The 15,711-nt window shown below is 40.7% G+C and overlaps 1 protein-coding gene across 1 annotated transcript in view; it reads left to right on the top strand.

Annotated features, from left to right (window-relative positions):
• Nucleotides 1-3,089: 3,089 nt before the first annotated feature.
• The window catches only part of LOC117263565 (uncharacterized), a 31,042-nt gene continuing 18,420 nt past the window's right edge, over nt 3,090-15,711 (top strand). Inside the window, exons 1-7 of the mRNA XM_033637069.2 lie at nt 3,090-3,231; nt 10,012-10,073; nt 10,471-10,491; nt 10,842-11,114; nt 12,082-12,169; nt 13,077-13,303; nt 15,019-15,306. Coding sequence (XP_033492960.2) covers nt 10,028-10,073; nt 10,471-10,491; nt 10,842-11,114; nt 12,082-12,169; nt 13,077-13,303; nt 15,019-15,306 — 943 coding nt within the window. The 5' untranslated portion in view covers nt 3,090-3,231; nt 10,012-10,027. The remainder of the gene's footprint in view (nt 3,232-10,011; nt 10,074-10,470; nt 10,492-10,841; nt 11,115-12,081; nt 12,170-13,076; nt 13,304-15,018; nt 15,307-15,711) is intronic.

Below are 15,711 nucleotides of genomic sequence, written 5' to 3'. Positions count from 1 at the left end.
TAATGCACATTTTATAGACTTTAGGGGCCCAGTGGTCAGTGGACTTAGATGAGAAGGACTGAAAAGAAAAATATCAGTAGTTTTAACTGTTAAGCAGCTATATCACCATTCTAAGTAAAAAAACAACAACAATTAATCAGAGTATGAAACCCCAGCTTTGACAGGTTAAATGGACTGCAATGACTATGCAGTGACATGGATTTTCCAGTATTTTGTTAAGTTAAAATGTCGAGAGGCTGAAGAATATGTTCCATTTAATCATCACAAAGTCATTTTAACATGTTATTTTTAAGGCTTCTTGAAACACATTTGAAAAATAAAAAGGCCCTTTTTTAAAGGGAAAAAGATCAAATTGTAGTTTTGTATTTCATCCTGTAACGTCCTGTGAAGAAGTGCACAATTTAACATTCTGATAAATGTTTACACTCTGAGTCACCACAGTATTCACTCAAATCAATCAGAAGTCATTTGTGTTCAGTATGTGATCCTCAGCCATGCTGTCTCTATGTCTGTGTGTGCGTCATTGTCTGTTAGTACCTTTACTAATCCCTGTGGCGAAGTTTGACTCGGGGTCCCTGTGACTGTGAAATGTTTGCGAGAAATAAAAAGGCATTTGTAGGAGAAAAAAACACTTGTACTGTCGTTATTGACAAACAGCTTTTAGAATGTTTGTAATAATTTTTCAGTCTGAGCTTCCAGGAAGTCATTATGCCACTTATGATGAGATCAAATGTAATGAGAGCGGCTGTGACAAGGCAAGCATCCAACAAATATCGGACATCTTTCTCATATCAAAGTCATGGTTATGTTCTAGTGATGACTTATCAGTTCACTGGGTTGTAAAATGATTATTTTCATGATTATTTCATTTGCTTATTATGTTTAACACCAGCATTCTCCTTTTTTCAGTTTTAATTCTATTCAAGGAGACATCATTAGTCATTCATTACATACACTTAAATGTAAAATGACAGAGATTCTATAAGACTCCTTAAATGGACCTAAAACTGAAAAAGGCCAGAGAGGGATCTTTGTATTTTGTTTATTTATAGAAAGCCAACATCATTACCATAGTTATAACATACTGGAGTTATGCTTTAACCAGCAGGACATCAGTCTGAGTCTACAGCTATGCACCTACACAGCAAATTATAAGAAAATAAAGAATTTTAAACAGATAACATTTAATTTTATTTATCATTATTTATTTATTACTTATAATCATTATGATGACATAAAATATGGGGGGAAACAGAAGCCCTCGAAGTAAACCCAACACAGTGTGTGCGCTCCTCACAGCAAGGGGATCAAGGCCCAGAGGTGAAGCTTCACTTTCTTGCTGCAATGCTACAGTGCTGAAAACTGAGGCACCTGTGTGGCCATGGGAAACCTGATGTCCTGCATTATGTCTGGGTTGAACTCTCTGTGCTACTAGCTGAATGTCTCCTAGGCTCCACGAACAAAAAAATTAAAGGTCCAGTGTGTAGGATTTAGAAGGATATATTGACAGAAATGGAATATAGTGTATGATCATCTGAAAATAAGAACTGTGTTTTTGTTACCCTGGAATGAGCTGCTTATCTACATAGGAAGCAGATCCTCATTCACAGAAATTACCATGTTGCACTGCCATGTTTCTACAGTAGCCCAGAAAGGACAAACCAAACACTGACTCTATATGGTTCAATCTGGTTTTCACATCAGCAAAAACAGATTTTTTAAACTTGAAACTGTTTTATTCAGTGTTTTTAATGGTGTTAACCATCTGGTCTGTTTGTTATGAGGAAGAGAACTCTGTGGATAATTCAGCTTCCGGTAAAAATCTCCTGAACAACGAACACTGAAGGTATTCTAACCGGGAGAAGTTTCACCTGGTTGCAATATGCAGTCCTCACCACTAGATGCCACTAAATCCCCCTAAATCTGAACCTTTAAAGGTCGATCAAAAACAGACTAGAGGTGGTAGAGTTGGTGTAGAATTTGGTGGCACCTAGCTGCGAGGTTGCAGATATCAACCAACTGAAACCTCTCCCATATGCCCAGTGTGCAGAAGAACTACAGTGACTGATGTAAAAACACACAAAAGTAAATGGCCTTATCTAGAGCCAGTGTTTGATTTGTCTGTTCTGGGCTACAGTAGCCTACAGGAACAACATAGCGTACTCTGTGAAAGAGGACTCACTCTATATGTAGATATAAACAGCTTACTCTAAGGTAGCAACCCATTCTTGGCTTAATAATGTGGAACTTTTCAGGAAGGCACAGACGTTTGATGGCATCTAAAGAGCAAAGATAAGGACTCAGACAGAGGTAAGTAACACTATTAGTTTACTGCTGCTGACATTGCCAACACACTCCTGCCTTCATCCTCTAGGCATAGATTTGTTAGATCTCTTAAACTTCTACTATTTTGTAGTGTATCATACTGATGGCACTGTTTTGTTTCTTTTGCACTTCGTTGGTATTCAGTTTCAGTTCAATTCAGTATTCAGTTCCACAAGGTGCATGTTAACTGGCCTTTCAATCAGTCAGTGGTCGCTTTGACTGACAGAAACCATGCACCCCTGAAATCACAGCCTTCCAGCTCTATACTGATTGGCCACTTCTTATCTGTGATGTGGGAAATCAAGGTCAGAGTCAGAGTCAGCCTCATGTTGATGACCATGAGTCTGATTTATTTTGTTGAGCATTTGATGAGCAAGTATTTGTTATTTGTAACAAGATACTTTTTGATGTAGGTGTGTCCATCTCTGCCCCTTATCCACCTGAACAAAAAGGTAGATAACTCATGAAATAACTTAAACAATATGAAATAACGGGATTACTGACTGTACAGCACAAACTGATAATGTCTGTAGTCAAGAGGAAGGATTCCCCCTTCACACTACGGTCTGCTTGACCAGATGAATGAACATCACATTGGAGAATCCCTGCATGTGTAACTCTCGCCTGACTTCACACTGCAGAGCGGCTGCTCGTGGCTCCGAGCCAGGACGCGTCGATTCTTCCCGGACTTTCCCGAGCACCGCCGATCTCAGATCGTCCACATACCCGACATTAACCGAAACTCCTCAGCTACTCCCGAACCGCCCCCATTGAAGTCTGTTGTCGTCGGGTTGGGGGCGATGGGGTGGACGAGATTAATGAAATAAAGAAAAAAGGCGACATCCAGAAACCATCACTCTTGAGCCCCTCCCAGTCCATGATTTGCGGATTCAAGGCTTGACAAAGGTAATTACATCATCCAATTATAATTGTATGTTACAGCACTTGATCTTTTTTGTTAACCCACAATATTTCGTTCAGACAGGGAGGTAGTGGGTTAAATTCTGCAGATTTGCTGTTTTGACTGTTTGCTTGTGTTGAGCGGTCCCATACGGTTGATTTAGGGCGTGTGACCAACAGATACGCAGCGAAGGCGTGCAGGGTGGCTGTAATTACGGCGATCTTCACACAAGAACAGAACAATTAACGGCTTCCAGATGTATAACAGAAGGGTTAACTTTTCTTTAATGCCCGGCAAATGTGATACAATTCACAGTATTCAGATAAGTATCAAAGCATTGCTCAGAGAAGACATTATTTCATAAGGTATTTGTGCACTGGGTGCTCTCCTTCCTCCTCCTGATGTGTCAATTCTATAAATCCACCAATCTATCTGCTGCTATCTAGGAGACTAGATATATTCAAACTATATTACCGATACTCTGATGATTGTATCACCAAGTGGTTTTAACACACCACATAGAAATCATTTCATCAATAAATTGAGGCTGTGTCGCATAATCTTGTCCTGTGTGCGGGGTATACCCGTCTGAATTGAGGGGTATTTTCTGGTCCATCCCGGTGGAAATGGTTACGCAATGTTCCTTGGCGCTATGGCACACATTAGAGCCGCTGACTAAGTATTTGTCACATAGATGAATCATTAGAGAGTGTTGAATGAGTGCAGTGTGCAATGAGGACAGTTAGGCTACTAATATGTTAAGATCAATTTCTCAGCCAGGCCATCTTAGAGGGAAGGATAGAGAAGGGAAGATGTTTTGCAACAAATGTGGTCCATCTATCTAAAACTGCATATTGTAGGCTCACAGATGGTATGGCAAAATGTCCAAACCATCACCCAGATGTGAAGGAATGAAACAACAGAGACAAAGAGAGAGGATGCTTTATTCCTGAAATACTTAATGAGACTGTGGCATTAGTCTTTGACTGTGGTGACTAACTGAACCACAACTCCTCTTTCATTCTTCATCCCTTCCCTCTTATTTCTTATATCTTCCATTCGGACATCCCGACAACGGGACAGCCCCCGTTCATACCACTCCTGACACACCCTTGGCTGCACCAGCAGCTGCTCCTGGCTTTATTGGCTGCGTAAAGGATGAGGAGGGGGAATGGGGGTGGAGGTGGATGTGCAGAGGAGGAAAGTGCAGGGGACAAGCAGGTCTTGAGAGGGGACTTTTGAGGTGGCATTGATCTCAGTGTATTTAGATTGAAGGTTCTAGTATTAGAATAACTTAATCTGGCTATTTTCATGTTAAAATGTATAGGTAGACACACATTAGATCCTCTGCAGTCATGGTGGATTATAAGGGTCTATCAGAGCCCAAAGTGTTGGGGGCCCCTCCTGGCATTCACTTGCAAAATGTCACTCAAAACCAACATGATGTGTGGGTGACATTTCTAATATAAGGGCAATATCAGCCCAGTATATCACAAACCAGTACTCTGACTGACCCCAATAGGAATTAGCTTGAGGGATAATTAAGGAGAGTAACAAAGGAAAGACAAGGCAGCACAACACGGACATGTTTCAGAGGAACATAAAAGTCGATAGACAGAGACAAGCAGAAAGATGATAAAGACAACACTGTAACACAAGCAGGATGGAGGTATAATTCTACCGCCCTCCTGGCTTGTGTGGGAGAGCAGAGATGATTGGGGGGGAAAGGCTCTTAAATTTGTCAGTCAGGATGGATGTCAGATTGATGAGATAAGCCTGAAAGATGTAACCTCCACGCCTCTCACCACGGGGAGGCTGCTGGATGTGTCACACGCAGTTCGGTTTGGATTGATCTAACTGGTCATAACAGGAGACAGGAGAGCAGTGACCCTATTTAGAGACAGACTTTTCAAATGGACATCATGCCCTCAGCCAAAGGACAGTGGTTACATCCTTATCTCGGGCTTCTCGGCTGATGCTTTTATCCAGGACACCCAGTGGCGAAACAGTGGGGTATCACAATGTTCACCTTTAATTACAGCACCCCCCTCTGAGGCAGTCTGTGTCATGTTAAAACATGCAAAAACACTGGTAAATGCATCACCATCCATCCAGTTTTGATCAAATTCAAACCTGTGGAGCCATGGTTTAAAGATCGAGTGTGTGGTGTGTTTTCTTTTATGTATAATCATCCTAAAATAAGAATATTTGTGTTTTCTTTACCTTACCCTGAGCTATTTATATCTAAATAGGGAGCGGGCCTTCTTCCAAGGAGTCTGTCATGTTGCACTGCCATATTTCTACAGTAGCCCAGAACAGACAAACCATGACTGTAGATAGGGCTACTTTCATTTTCACGTCAGCCACTGTAGTAAGTAGCCCCTCCGCAACAAGCAGCCAGCATTGGAAAAACACTGCTTTTTTAACATGAAATTGGTTATTCAGTGTTTTTGTTCCAGTTTAAATCACCAGGGCCATTTATTTTGCAGAGGAGGAGACCTCTGTGGATAATTTGTATCCTGGTAGAACCTCCTGAACATGAATTTTGAAGGAATCCTAAGCAAGAGTTCAAAGCTTGGCACTCAGGAGAGGTTTCAGCTTGTTGCAATCTGTGATCCTCACCACTAGATGCCACTAAAGCTTCTTTTTTAAATTTATAACCACCACTCTGACTGCACTTCAATCAATACATTGTTAATATGTCAGTTTTTAAATGTATGTTCGTGTGTGTCTTGTCAGTGGCATTCCGTATTACCTTTATACAGCCAGCAGCAACCTCTAATTTTCTTGTCAGATGTAATGTTCTCTCTCCATGAATGAATCAAACCTGTGATTTATGTCTCTGTATAGCATCCTTCCATGAGCTCTGCAATAAGCTAATGGCTCTGTAGAAGATGATTCAAACCTGCTTCACAGGGCTCAGATTGGAAAATATGCTATGATTACTGTGTTCTGCTGAGGGACTGAAAGCCTCTTGAGCAGTTTTTCGGCCCACTTTAAAGCTAGGCCGTCATTTGGAAGTGACTTTGCGTTTGTTGATGTGCGCAGTGAGAGTCGATGGGCTTTCTTCTTCTTTTCCCCTTTAAATAGCACTCTAATCCCTCATCTGAAGAAGCTGGCAGAAATTCAATGGCGTTTTATTGTTCCCTCTTTCAGAGTCTAAAGATGCAGTGATTCACTCTATTTCATAATGCTGCACAGGATACAAACAGGAAAATAAGTCATACTTCCAATTTGCTGCAGAATTCTGAAACCTGCTTTACATTTGATTACTGTTTGCAGGATAAAATCTGTAATATAGCACATGTTATGATGGAGGTAATCTAATTTTTGTGAAAACGTGTAATCAACAAGCCTTTGGTGTACATATGGATGCTTCAGAGAGTCTGCACATGAAGAGGGTATATCGCTCAGTCATTCCCCTGTTTGCCAGTTATCGTCCAAGTGTCAGCCTAACTATAGGTGTAGTGTTGAGACAGTGTAGCTATATTGCAAATGAATGCAAGTCTCTTAAATTTTGAAAGAAACCATAGATTTGATATGAATGCAGCATCTGTGATTAACAATCTCACACAGTAAGATTTTCTCATTCAGTCTAATATTAAACTCACATGCCCTCATGCACATTGAAAGATTTACTGGTTGTTGCAATCCTTCCTCCTCCACATACCGGCCTTGAAATGGCTCCTCTCTAACTTCCATTGTAAGGGCAACAGGCCTGTGATGAAACATATGTTATTAACTGATCAAGGTCAGCAAAAATGATCAAAGTTATGTCTGGCCATTGTGCAATATAGCCTGTTGTGTTTATATAAGAATGTCACCAAAATTTTAGCCAACATGACGCCAGAATAAACAGCAGGGTTTAGCAGGGTAAACAGCGCCTAAGACTAATGAACAGGAAATAACAATGCTGAGACACATTTTTCTGTCATTTCTGGTTAAATTAAAAGTTCAATGCTCATTGTACTTACATTATTATGCCATTGTATCATCATTATGTTAGTGGCAAAAATGTCTTAAAATGACAATAATATTGTTTATTGCAATTATTTCTGGGGCATAAATCATCCAACAAAAGCAGGTATCATGACAGGCCAAGGATACTGGTCAAAATCTACATTAGGGCTGTTTCCAACTCAGAATTATGTCAGTCAAATCAACTTGGGCCGTGCAATATGATTATTTGACTATTTGTTGCGAACAGAGTTTGAGCATTTGAGCCATAGCCACCTTGTAGGTTTGAGCATAGTCCGCAAAGCCTCTCCTCCTCTGGACAGCTGCCTCTGTCTCACTCAGACTCACTCTGCAGCTACATTTGGGGCCTTAAAGGGATAGTGCATCCAAAAATGAAAATTCACCCATTATCTACTCACCCTCATGCTGATGGAGGCTCAGGTGAAGTTTTAGAGTCCTCACAACACTTGCGGAGATCCCAGGGGAGAGTGGGTAGCAACACAACTCCACCTAATGGAGGCTTACGGCGCCCCAGATTTAAATGTCCAAAAACACATAATTGAAACCACAAAATATCTCCATACTGCTCGTCCGTAGTGATCCAAGTGTCCTGAAGCCCCGACATAAAAAGTTGTTCGGAAAAACGTCATTTGAACTCTGTTTTCAGCCTCATTGTAGCCTGCAGCTCTAACTGCCTCTCTGTGCACTGCGCTCACATGTACGCGGTGCACAGAGAGGCAGCGAAAGCACGTGAACACACATGAACGCGGTGCCCATGTCTCACGGTCTTGCGTAAGCCAGATCAAGTAGGTATCTTTCTCTCTCTCTTTCTATTTCTTGTTGTGGTTTAGTAAGGAAAATGCATCAGTGGAAGCACATTAAGTGAAATTCCAGCAATAAAAGATATAGTGCATGTGAGTATTTAGGTGTACATGAAAACAAGTTGTTTTTTTTGGCAGAGATAAGCAAATACTATTTGGAAAATACGAAATAGAGGAAACTACTACTATGAGTAGAACCTGCTCCATAGATCCTGTCACTCCTGTCCTTCAGCAACTTCAGTGGCTTCCTATTAAATATAATTTTGATTTATTCTCCTTCTCACCTTCAGGGCCCTTCATAACCAAGCCTGTTTGTATCTTTGTACCTGAAATAAGGTCTGTGGTTAACGCAAGCTTAAGAGAATTTCACAATTTGTTCTACAACATAAAATACGTAAATAGATGCCCCACTCGCAAATTTTGAAGCTTTTATGTGTCTTAAAATGGCAGTTGCTAACAAGTTGCTAAATGAGACTACAAAAAATCATCACGCTGAACACGGCTTTACAGCCTCATTGTGGTGCTGATGTTGAGACACACGACCTGCTACTTTAGTGTTGCTCGTTTATAGCCTATTGTTAGTTTTTTACATCTGGCAATTGCATTTATGCTTTACTACTTATCATAGAAGTGGTGGTCTGTTGTGAAGATTATCTTGCTGGACAAAACGTCTAAGTATCATAAGCATTTGTTTGCCACAAAGATTGTTTTCTGCTATAATCCAAAATCCAGTGCAACAATTCCATAGGCTTTTTGACGAGGAAACAAGGGCAATAGTAACTTCTGCTACGGCCAACATTCGGTCTGATTTAATGGTGACACACACACATTGAGATTTGCACTAAAGACTTCATAATGACTCTTTTATACCTAGTTTTATTATGATTTTTGTCAAGTTATTTTATTAACTTATTACTGTATATTGCTGATTTCTTTGACTTTGCCATCTATTGATACAATGCTGCTTGGTTTTAACTCTCTTGTAAGGTGTTCTTGCGTGCTTTGAATGTCGCCTATGGCAAATAGTCATTGTGTTTGCGTCTTGTTGTTGTTTTCCATGATATTCCATAGTTTCTGTTCTCTTGTGAAAGAGAAAGTGCTGAAAGAAGAGTTGTTAGTAGTGCTGTTTTCCATTCAAACCTCCGCTTCCCAGCTGTTTTCTTATGTCTCTCCCACTATATATATCCAGCTAATTATCCCACCTTAATAACTCTGTGCTACTGCTGCTTAGTCTAATCCAGTGAAGTAGTCGTGAAAGGTCAGAATCACCTCATGCCAGATGGCTGCTGTCCATCACATCATCCCAATGGGATGACCATGTACTCTTGAATGCGTAATATCACTCCCACTCTCTCCTGTCCTCTCTAGCATACCCTCTCTTCCTTCACTGTTTCTCTTTTCTTCCTTTCTCTCTTTATCGCTTTTCTTCCGTCTTCATGTCTTTCTCTGGTTTGTGGTTATGTGTCGTGAGTGGAGAGCTGATTGACTTGCCACACCGCAGGAGACACACAGTTCACAAAACAGCGCCATGTCTTTGACTCACACACTGTCTCTCTCTCTATTGCTCTCTGATTTGAAGACGCTTTATCTATAAGACCTGGCTTAATAGTATATCTTACTTTACAGCAGCACTATAGATTTTCATGTCAAGCAATTTTGGCAGTGCTCTCCCTTAGGTATTTGAAGACCTAATTTGCGAAATGCCGTTTAGTGTAGCAGGGTGGTGCAGAGCAGGAGGGGGAGGGAATCTCTCTTCAGCTTGAGGACACAGATTGATGTTGGCATGCTTCTGCTTTGCAGAGGTGTTTTTCAATTAAATGCTGAACCACATTAGCCACACATCTTTACCTTAAGTAAGTTAACATATTTTCATGTCAAATAAAATTCCGTCTTGATATGATTATGGCAGACATCTCTTTGCAGAATGTTGTGATTTGATCCTTTGGAGCCATAAACATGCTATAAAAAGCTCTTTTTTAATTTGTTGTGTTTCTGTTTTTTTCCCAGAGACCGACCATTCAGGATGAAAGTAATCAGCGCTGCAGCTCTTGGCGCCCTGTTCTGCACCAGTAAGCACAAATATAATCAGTCACTTGGGAGTGGGTTTGGATAAATGAATGACTGAAACACACTTCCTGCAAAGCTGAATTTGTTTTAAGCGAATGATTTGCGTAGATTTTTATGAGAACCACACCAAAGGAAGCTGTTAGAGTTATTTTGTGATATGTTTAATTTCCACTAATTTACTTGCCTTTTGTTCCTTATGAGAAAGTCAGATTGTATTTACATCCAGTCTTTTTTTAGCTGTCATTAAGTGAGGCATTTACATTTCAAAGACTTAATACTTTTTTGGGAAGTGGTTTTTCAATTAAGAACAAAGGACCTATTTAAAGATCTTTGTACAAAACAGCAGACAACTAAAAAAAAGATACATTTTAAAATTAACTCCTTTCTTTTCTTTTTCAGTTGTGTCAGCATCTTTGAAAGGTAAAATTGCACGCTTGTTTGGTTTTCATTGCATGTCTAGTAGTGCTTTAAAAGAACTAACTACGGTAGCCCTGAGCATCAAAACACAACATTACAACATTTCAGAAAACAAAACAACATTTCACAAATCACTAAACATTTCATGTTGTGGAGTTGTAATTATTTTGTTTTGGCTAATTTTATTTTTTGAAATGATATTTTTTGGGAAATATTTTGTTGTGTATCTGAAATGTTGTTGTGTTTTGACCCTCAGGGCCACTGTAATAAACAGATGAGGAAAGATACAGAGAAAGTATATAATAAATAGCAGGTTGCCTGTCCTATCTAATAAAACATCTTGTTTCAACCAGTCAAAGAGGAACACAGGACAGCCTTCTTTGGGGAGGACATTCACATCGACATCCTGCCTGGGAACGTTAGTGAGGTTGTGTTCAAACCCAGAACCAATCACTCTGCTGAGGTGGTTCTGCTGCGAGCAGGCCAGGTGGTGAGTCCACGGGGCCGTCTTACCACTCTAGGCCACCTGGTGGTGGAGGACGTGCAGGAGGAGGACGAGGGGGTGTATATCACCAGGAACATCAACCATCCCAACACAGTCAAGCACCTCAGCCTCATTGTCAGGGGTAAGCTGCTAGCTGCACAAAGATTGTTCAGTGTCAGAAAGTGTTTGCCAACTTGAGATTGTCTACCTTAAGTCACAGTTTTGGCAGTGGATAGTAAGATTTTTTGAGAACAACAGAAACTAAATATATACAATCTGGAACATTGGTCCTAATCTCTGCTGTGGAAAATACAGCATGCTAGTTGGTAAGCTACTTACCTAAACTAACAGCTTTAAACATGCTGTATCAGTGTAGCTTATGTAATATTTAGGACACACGTAGGATTACAAGAATGCTAAATATAGTGTCATACAATCAGAAAAAGATGTAACTATTTGCTGTATCACAAAAGACCATGTAAAATTGGCAGTGCCACACCTAACATATTTGGCATTCGAGTCCTGCACGTGCAAATTTCCTCCACTTCTTTTTTTTTTTGTACTGCGCCCTGGATGGCTTTTGCCTTTTCATTGTCTCTTACTCTAATGCTCTTCACATACACTCCACTCAACCATACCCATCAATGCTCTAGCCTGTTCTGACTTGGATGATCACTCACTGTTGAAGACATTAAGGTGAAGTGCATTGCCAGGACTAGAAGTGGTACCTCTACTACCGACTGACTATTAGAATTGGATCTTTGGATCATTTTTACCCTGTGTTTGATTTTTTGAAATAAAAAATATATATATAGAAGACATAGGTGGTAGCCTACAAGAATATCAGCCACTGGAAACTGAACAAATCCTGTATTGTTTTAAATCACAGAGCCTTATTTGTAGGCCTATAACACAAAAACTTCAGGATAGATAAAATTCCTTTAAGGTCTGAAGTAGATTAAGTTTAGGAATCATACATACAACCATAAAACTAATTCCACAATTAATGTTCTGGTCAGTCACAGAGATGATTTGTATTCACTGACTTTCATTACGTATGTCACAAAGATCTTGCTTTGACCTTTATTTTCTCTGGTCTTGTCAATCAGACTGCGCTTTGGAGCAAGTGGTGAAATACGGAGAAACTTACTACATCCATCTCAACCATGTGGAAAGCCCCATCACACTGGAGTTCAGGTAAGGACGGTCAGTGAAGCACAACAGAAAAAGTACTCATATTCAACATGGAGGCATGGTTATTACAGATTTTGTAGTTGTTTTGATCTAAATTTAACAGCCAAGTCATCCTATATACATCATGTCATGTGTAGCATTGTAATGTAACTGTGTTTGTCTGTGTGTAACCTGTTAAATAAACTGGAGTTTGAGGTGCGTTCCTGGTAAATCTGCAAGGGTTTAGGACTGTCCCACTGTCAAATCATCAAGTGCATAAGGGTTCTTTGCAGGCAAATAAGCCACTCTTCCCATAAATTAGTATTTCTGCAGACTTTGCCCAATCTCAGAACCCATCAGCTATCAGTCTGACGATGATAAGCCTCTTGGGGCAACTGCGTCATTTCAGCTTATCTCTATAAACAGATATCTGCATATGATTAAAAAAATAAAGCAAATGGAAAGCTAAATTGCCATGAGATGATAGCCAGTAGGTTCTGAAACCGCATTTCGGCCAGTGCATTCCGCCTCTTCTTCTCTCCACATGGACTGTTTACCTGCTGCTCAAATGGGTTTGGTCAATACTATTCAGACTACAAATGGACTACAAACAGAAACCAGATCACGTCTAATTCAGTAATCTTGGATTGAGTTTCTGCATTCGTTTATGTGTATCTGTTTATAGCGTAAGGGAAGGGGACATAGCCAATGTGACGTCCCTCATTGGTTTGCGGACTGCCGTTTTGAGGCTTCATGTTTGGCATTTTGGCTGTTGCCATCTTAGCTTTTGGAGCCAGAAGTGACCAGATTCAAACAATTAAGTCCATGAGGGTTCAAGGCATAGGCCTCAGGGTGGAGATTGGGATTGGGCCACCCTAATTGCTCATGTGTTACTTTAGGTAACATTTATTCTCTCATGTTCTATTCTAAGGCCTAGTCTGGTTCAGCCCAATCAGACTGAGATACATCATGCAACAGAGCCTCCACCTGTGATGCTGTATAACAAGACAGAAGTTCTGGCAGAAGAATATGTGGGACGTCTCAGCGTGTCAGAAAAACGGGTGACACTGCACTCGGTCAGGATGACGGACGAGGGGAGCTTTACAGTGCTGGACCGTGAGGGCAAAATCAGGAGGAGGAACTGTCTGAATGTCAGAGGTGAGGAGAGATTTGTGCTTCACTGCATCCTCTTAGCTTTAATTGATTCATTTATCAATCTCATGTGCATGTGTCGATATTCTGATGTTAAAGGTGGGGTAGGCAGAAATCTGGAAAAGGCAAAAAAAACAACCAAAAAACAGGAGAATCTGAAAAATACAGCCCTCCCCTCTCTGTCCTAAGCACCTCCCAACAGACGGCCACGGGCATATGCACATGCTTCATACCATAACTCATTGTGTCCCATACATTGCTTTATTTGATTTTATTCATTGTAGAGTTGCACACGGTACATTCACCCAGCCCTTTTGCCCCCTAGCACTGAGTGGTAGCCAGCAGCAGCACAGGGTCCAACCTGTGTAACGGCAACAACAGAGAGTTTGCTGATCCAGCAGGGAGCTGGGTTTGTCTAGTACCTGGGGGCTGGGGTTTGCACTGGCTGGATTCGTGGTGCTGCGACCACTGACTGGGGGTCTGTCTCCATAGCTGCCGCCTGCTCTCCTCCCAGAGAGTAGCAGTGGGGAGTGAGGTGGAGGACACACCGTGAAGTTCTAGTTAACGCCAGCAACATAAATGTGAACTTAAAGTCACAGCCGTGAGCCTTTAGCTTCGGTTAGCGAAAGGCTTAACTATCAGCAACGTTCTCTCCCTGTCTCTGAAACGTTTCGGTGATTTTGAAAGGTGTTTTTTGTTTTTTCTTAGACTCTCTTCTTATCTTTTTGATAAGTCCATTTTCCTTTTTTTGGGTTGCTTTGCAGTTGTTGTTAGAATAGCAACTTTCTCCTGCAGGACTCTCCGTCATTAAAATCAAAATTAGGCTTTCACCAAAGCGATGTGCATTTGTAGAACAGCCAAAAGGAATGCCCTCTCTCTGAAATGACCTGTGAGTGGCCAAAGTCTCCCGTCACTGGTTGGATTTTTTAAGCAAAGAGGAGGTGCAGAAGTCTAGTGTTCTCACAGTCCACTTGAATTACATTATGTTTAAAGTTTATTATGAGACTTTATCCAATGACGCCAAAATGAAGTGCTGCAGTCTTTGATATTAGCCTGCACAGATACCACTAAGTGTTAGTACTGTATAGCTTTGTCATCAAAATGCCACCAGCGTTTTGCCTTTTGTCTTTCTCACATTGCAAATTTTCATCTTGGCCTAGAGTCACTGTATGCATTATCTAATTCTAGAGTGTATTACCTTTAAAAAAAAAAAAATCCTAATGCCTTAATCTCAGAAAAGGTCGTAAGCCTTTATTTAATGTATTTAAAATGAGGTTAACCTGCCTGCAGGGATGCTGTCTTGCTGCACCAGTAAAGAATAGGATATAGATAAAAATATATCAAGAACACATTTACTTTAATTAAGGTTAGGGAACACAATATTACAACTGATGAATGAGATACAGTGGCTTCTGTGTGCTAAAACAGAAGTTGGCTTTAAATGAGACAGTCTACAGCTATGCTAGTGGCTCTTTGAAGCTGTCCTTTGACACAGTGGTGGTTTAAGCTAAATGCAAGGTTCAGTACAACCAACATGTGCGCATAAGTATGACAAATGCAAATAGTCTTTTGGCAATTAGACCCCATTGTGGTGTCATATATGTAAGGAGGGTGGGGACGGCTTCAATGAAAGGAAACCCAAGACATGGTAACATATGCACATTGCTAGGCTAGCTATATGCTGCGCATCTTTTTATATTTCTCTCTTTGGTTCTCCACAGAGCACCAGAACTTCATCCACCTCTCCAACAGAGAAAATCTGAAGATGAAACTCTATGTGGACCATTCCAATCTTAACATCGTCTACAGGCCCAAATCAGATAATCAGGACCGGGTCATCCTGAACCAGGGGGTCCTGGTGACACCGCTGGACCCTCAGCTGGAGGGCAGGTTGAGTGTGGAGGGATCAGAGCTCATCATGAAAAAGGTCCACCTGTCCGACATGGGCGTCTTCATTGTGACAGACCGGGCTGGGTTTCCTGTGGCTCATGTCTACTTAGAGGTTGATGGTAAGAGAAGAAGACATTTAAATGTTTAGCTTACTGTATTTAGTTAGTTAGTTTGTAATAAAAATAAATAGCCTCTAATCAATTATACATTATGTTTATTGAAAGAATTTACATGATTAACGTCAGAGTAGTGCAACTGTAATAAAACATATAAATATATATTCTGTGTGTGTGTCCAGCAAAGCTTTTGTACATTCAGAGCCTTTATGAAGCAAATGAGATCACGGGTGTCAGTGAAAAGAAACATCTCCTAAAATAGCACTCCATGGAGCAGAACCAGAGATATCATCTTTTAACTTTTGGCTCCACACCCTACCAAAGGCTTTAATCAGCTTTAACTTGAACTTTGCAGCTGAGCTTTAGCATAGTCATAAATGGAAATAGTGAAACTGTGTCATGATAGCA

Source organism: Epinephelus lanceolatus, chromosome 16, assembly GCF_041903045.1.
Source record: "Epinephelus lanceolatus isolate andai-2023 chromosome 16, ASM4190304v1, whole genome shotgun sequence".
Lineage (NCBI taxonomy): Eukaryota > Metazoa > Chordata > Actinopteri > Perciformes > Serranidae > Epinephelus > Epinephelus lanceolatus.
The sequence above is the reverse complement of the archived record's forward strand: the minus strand, read 5'-3'. Positions and strand labels throughout refer to the sequence as shown.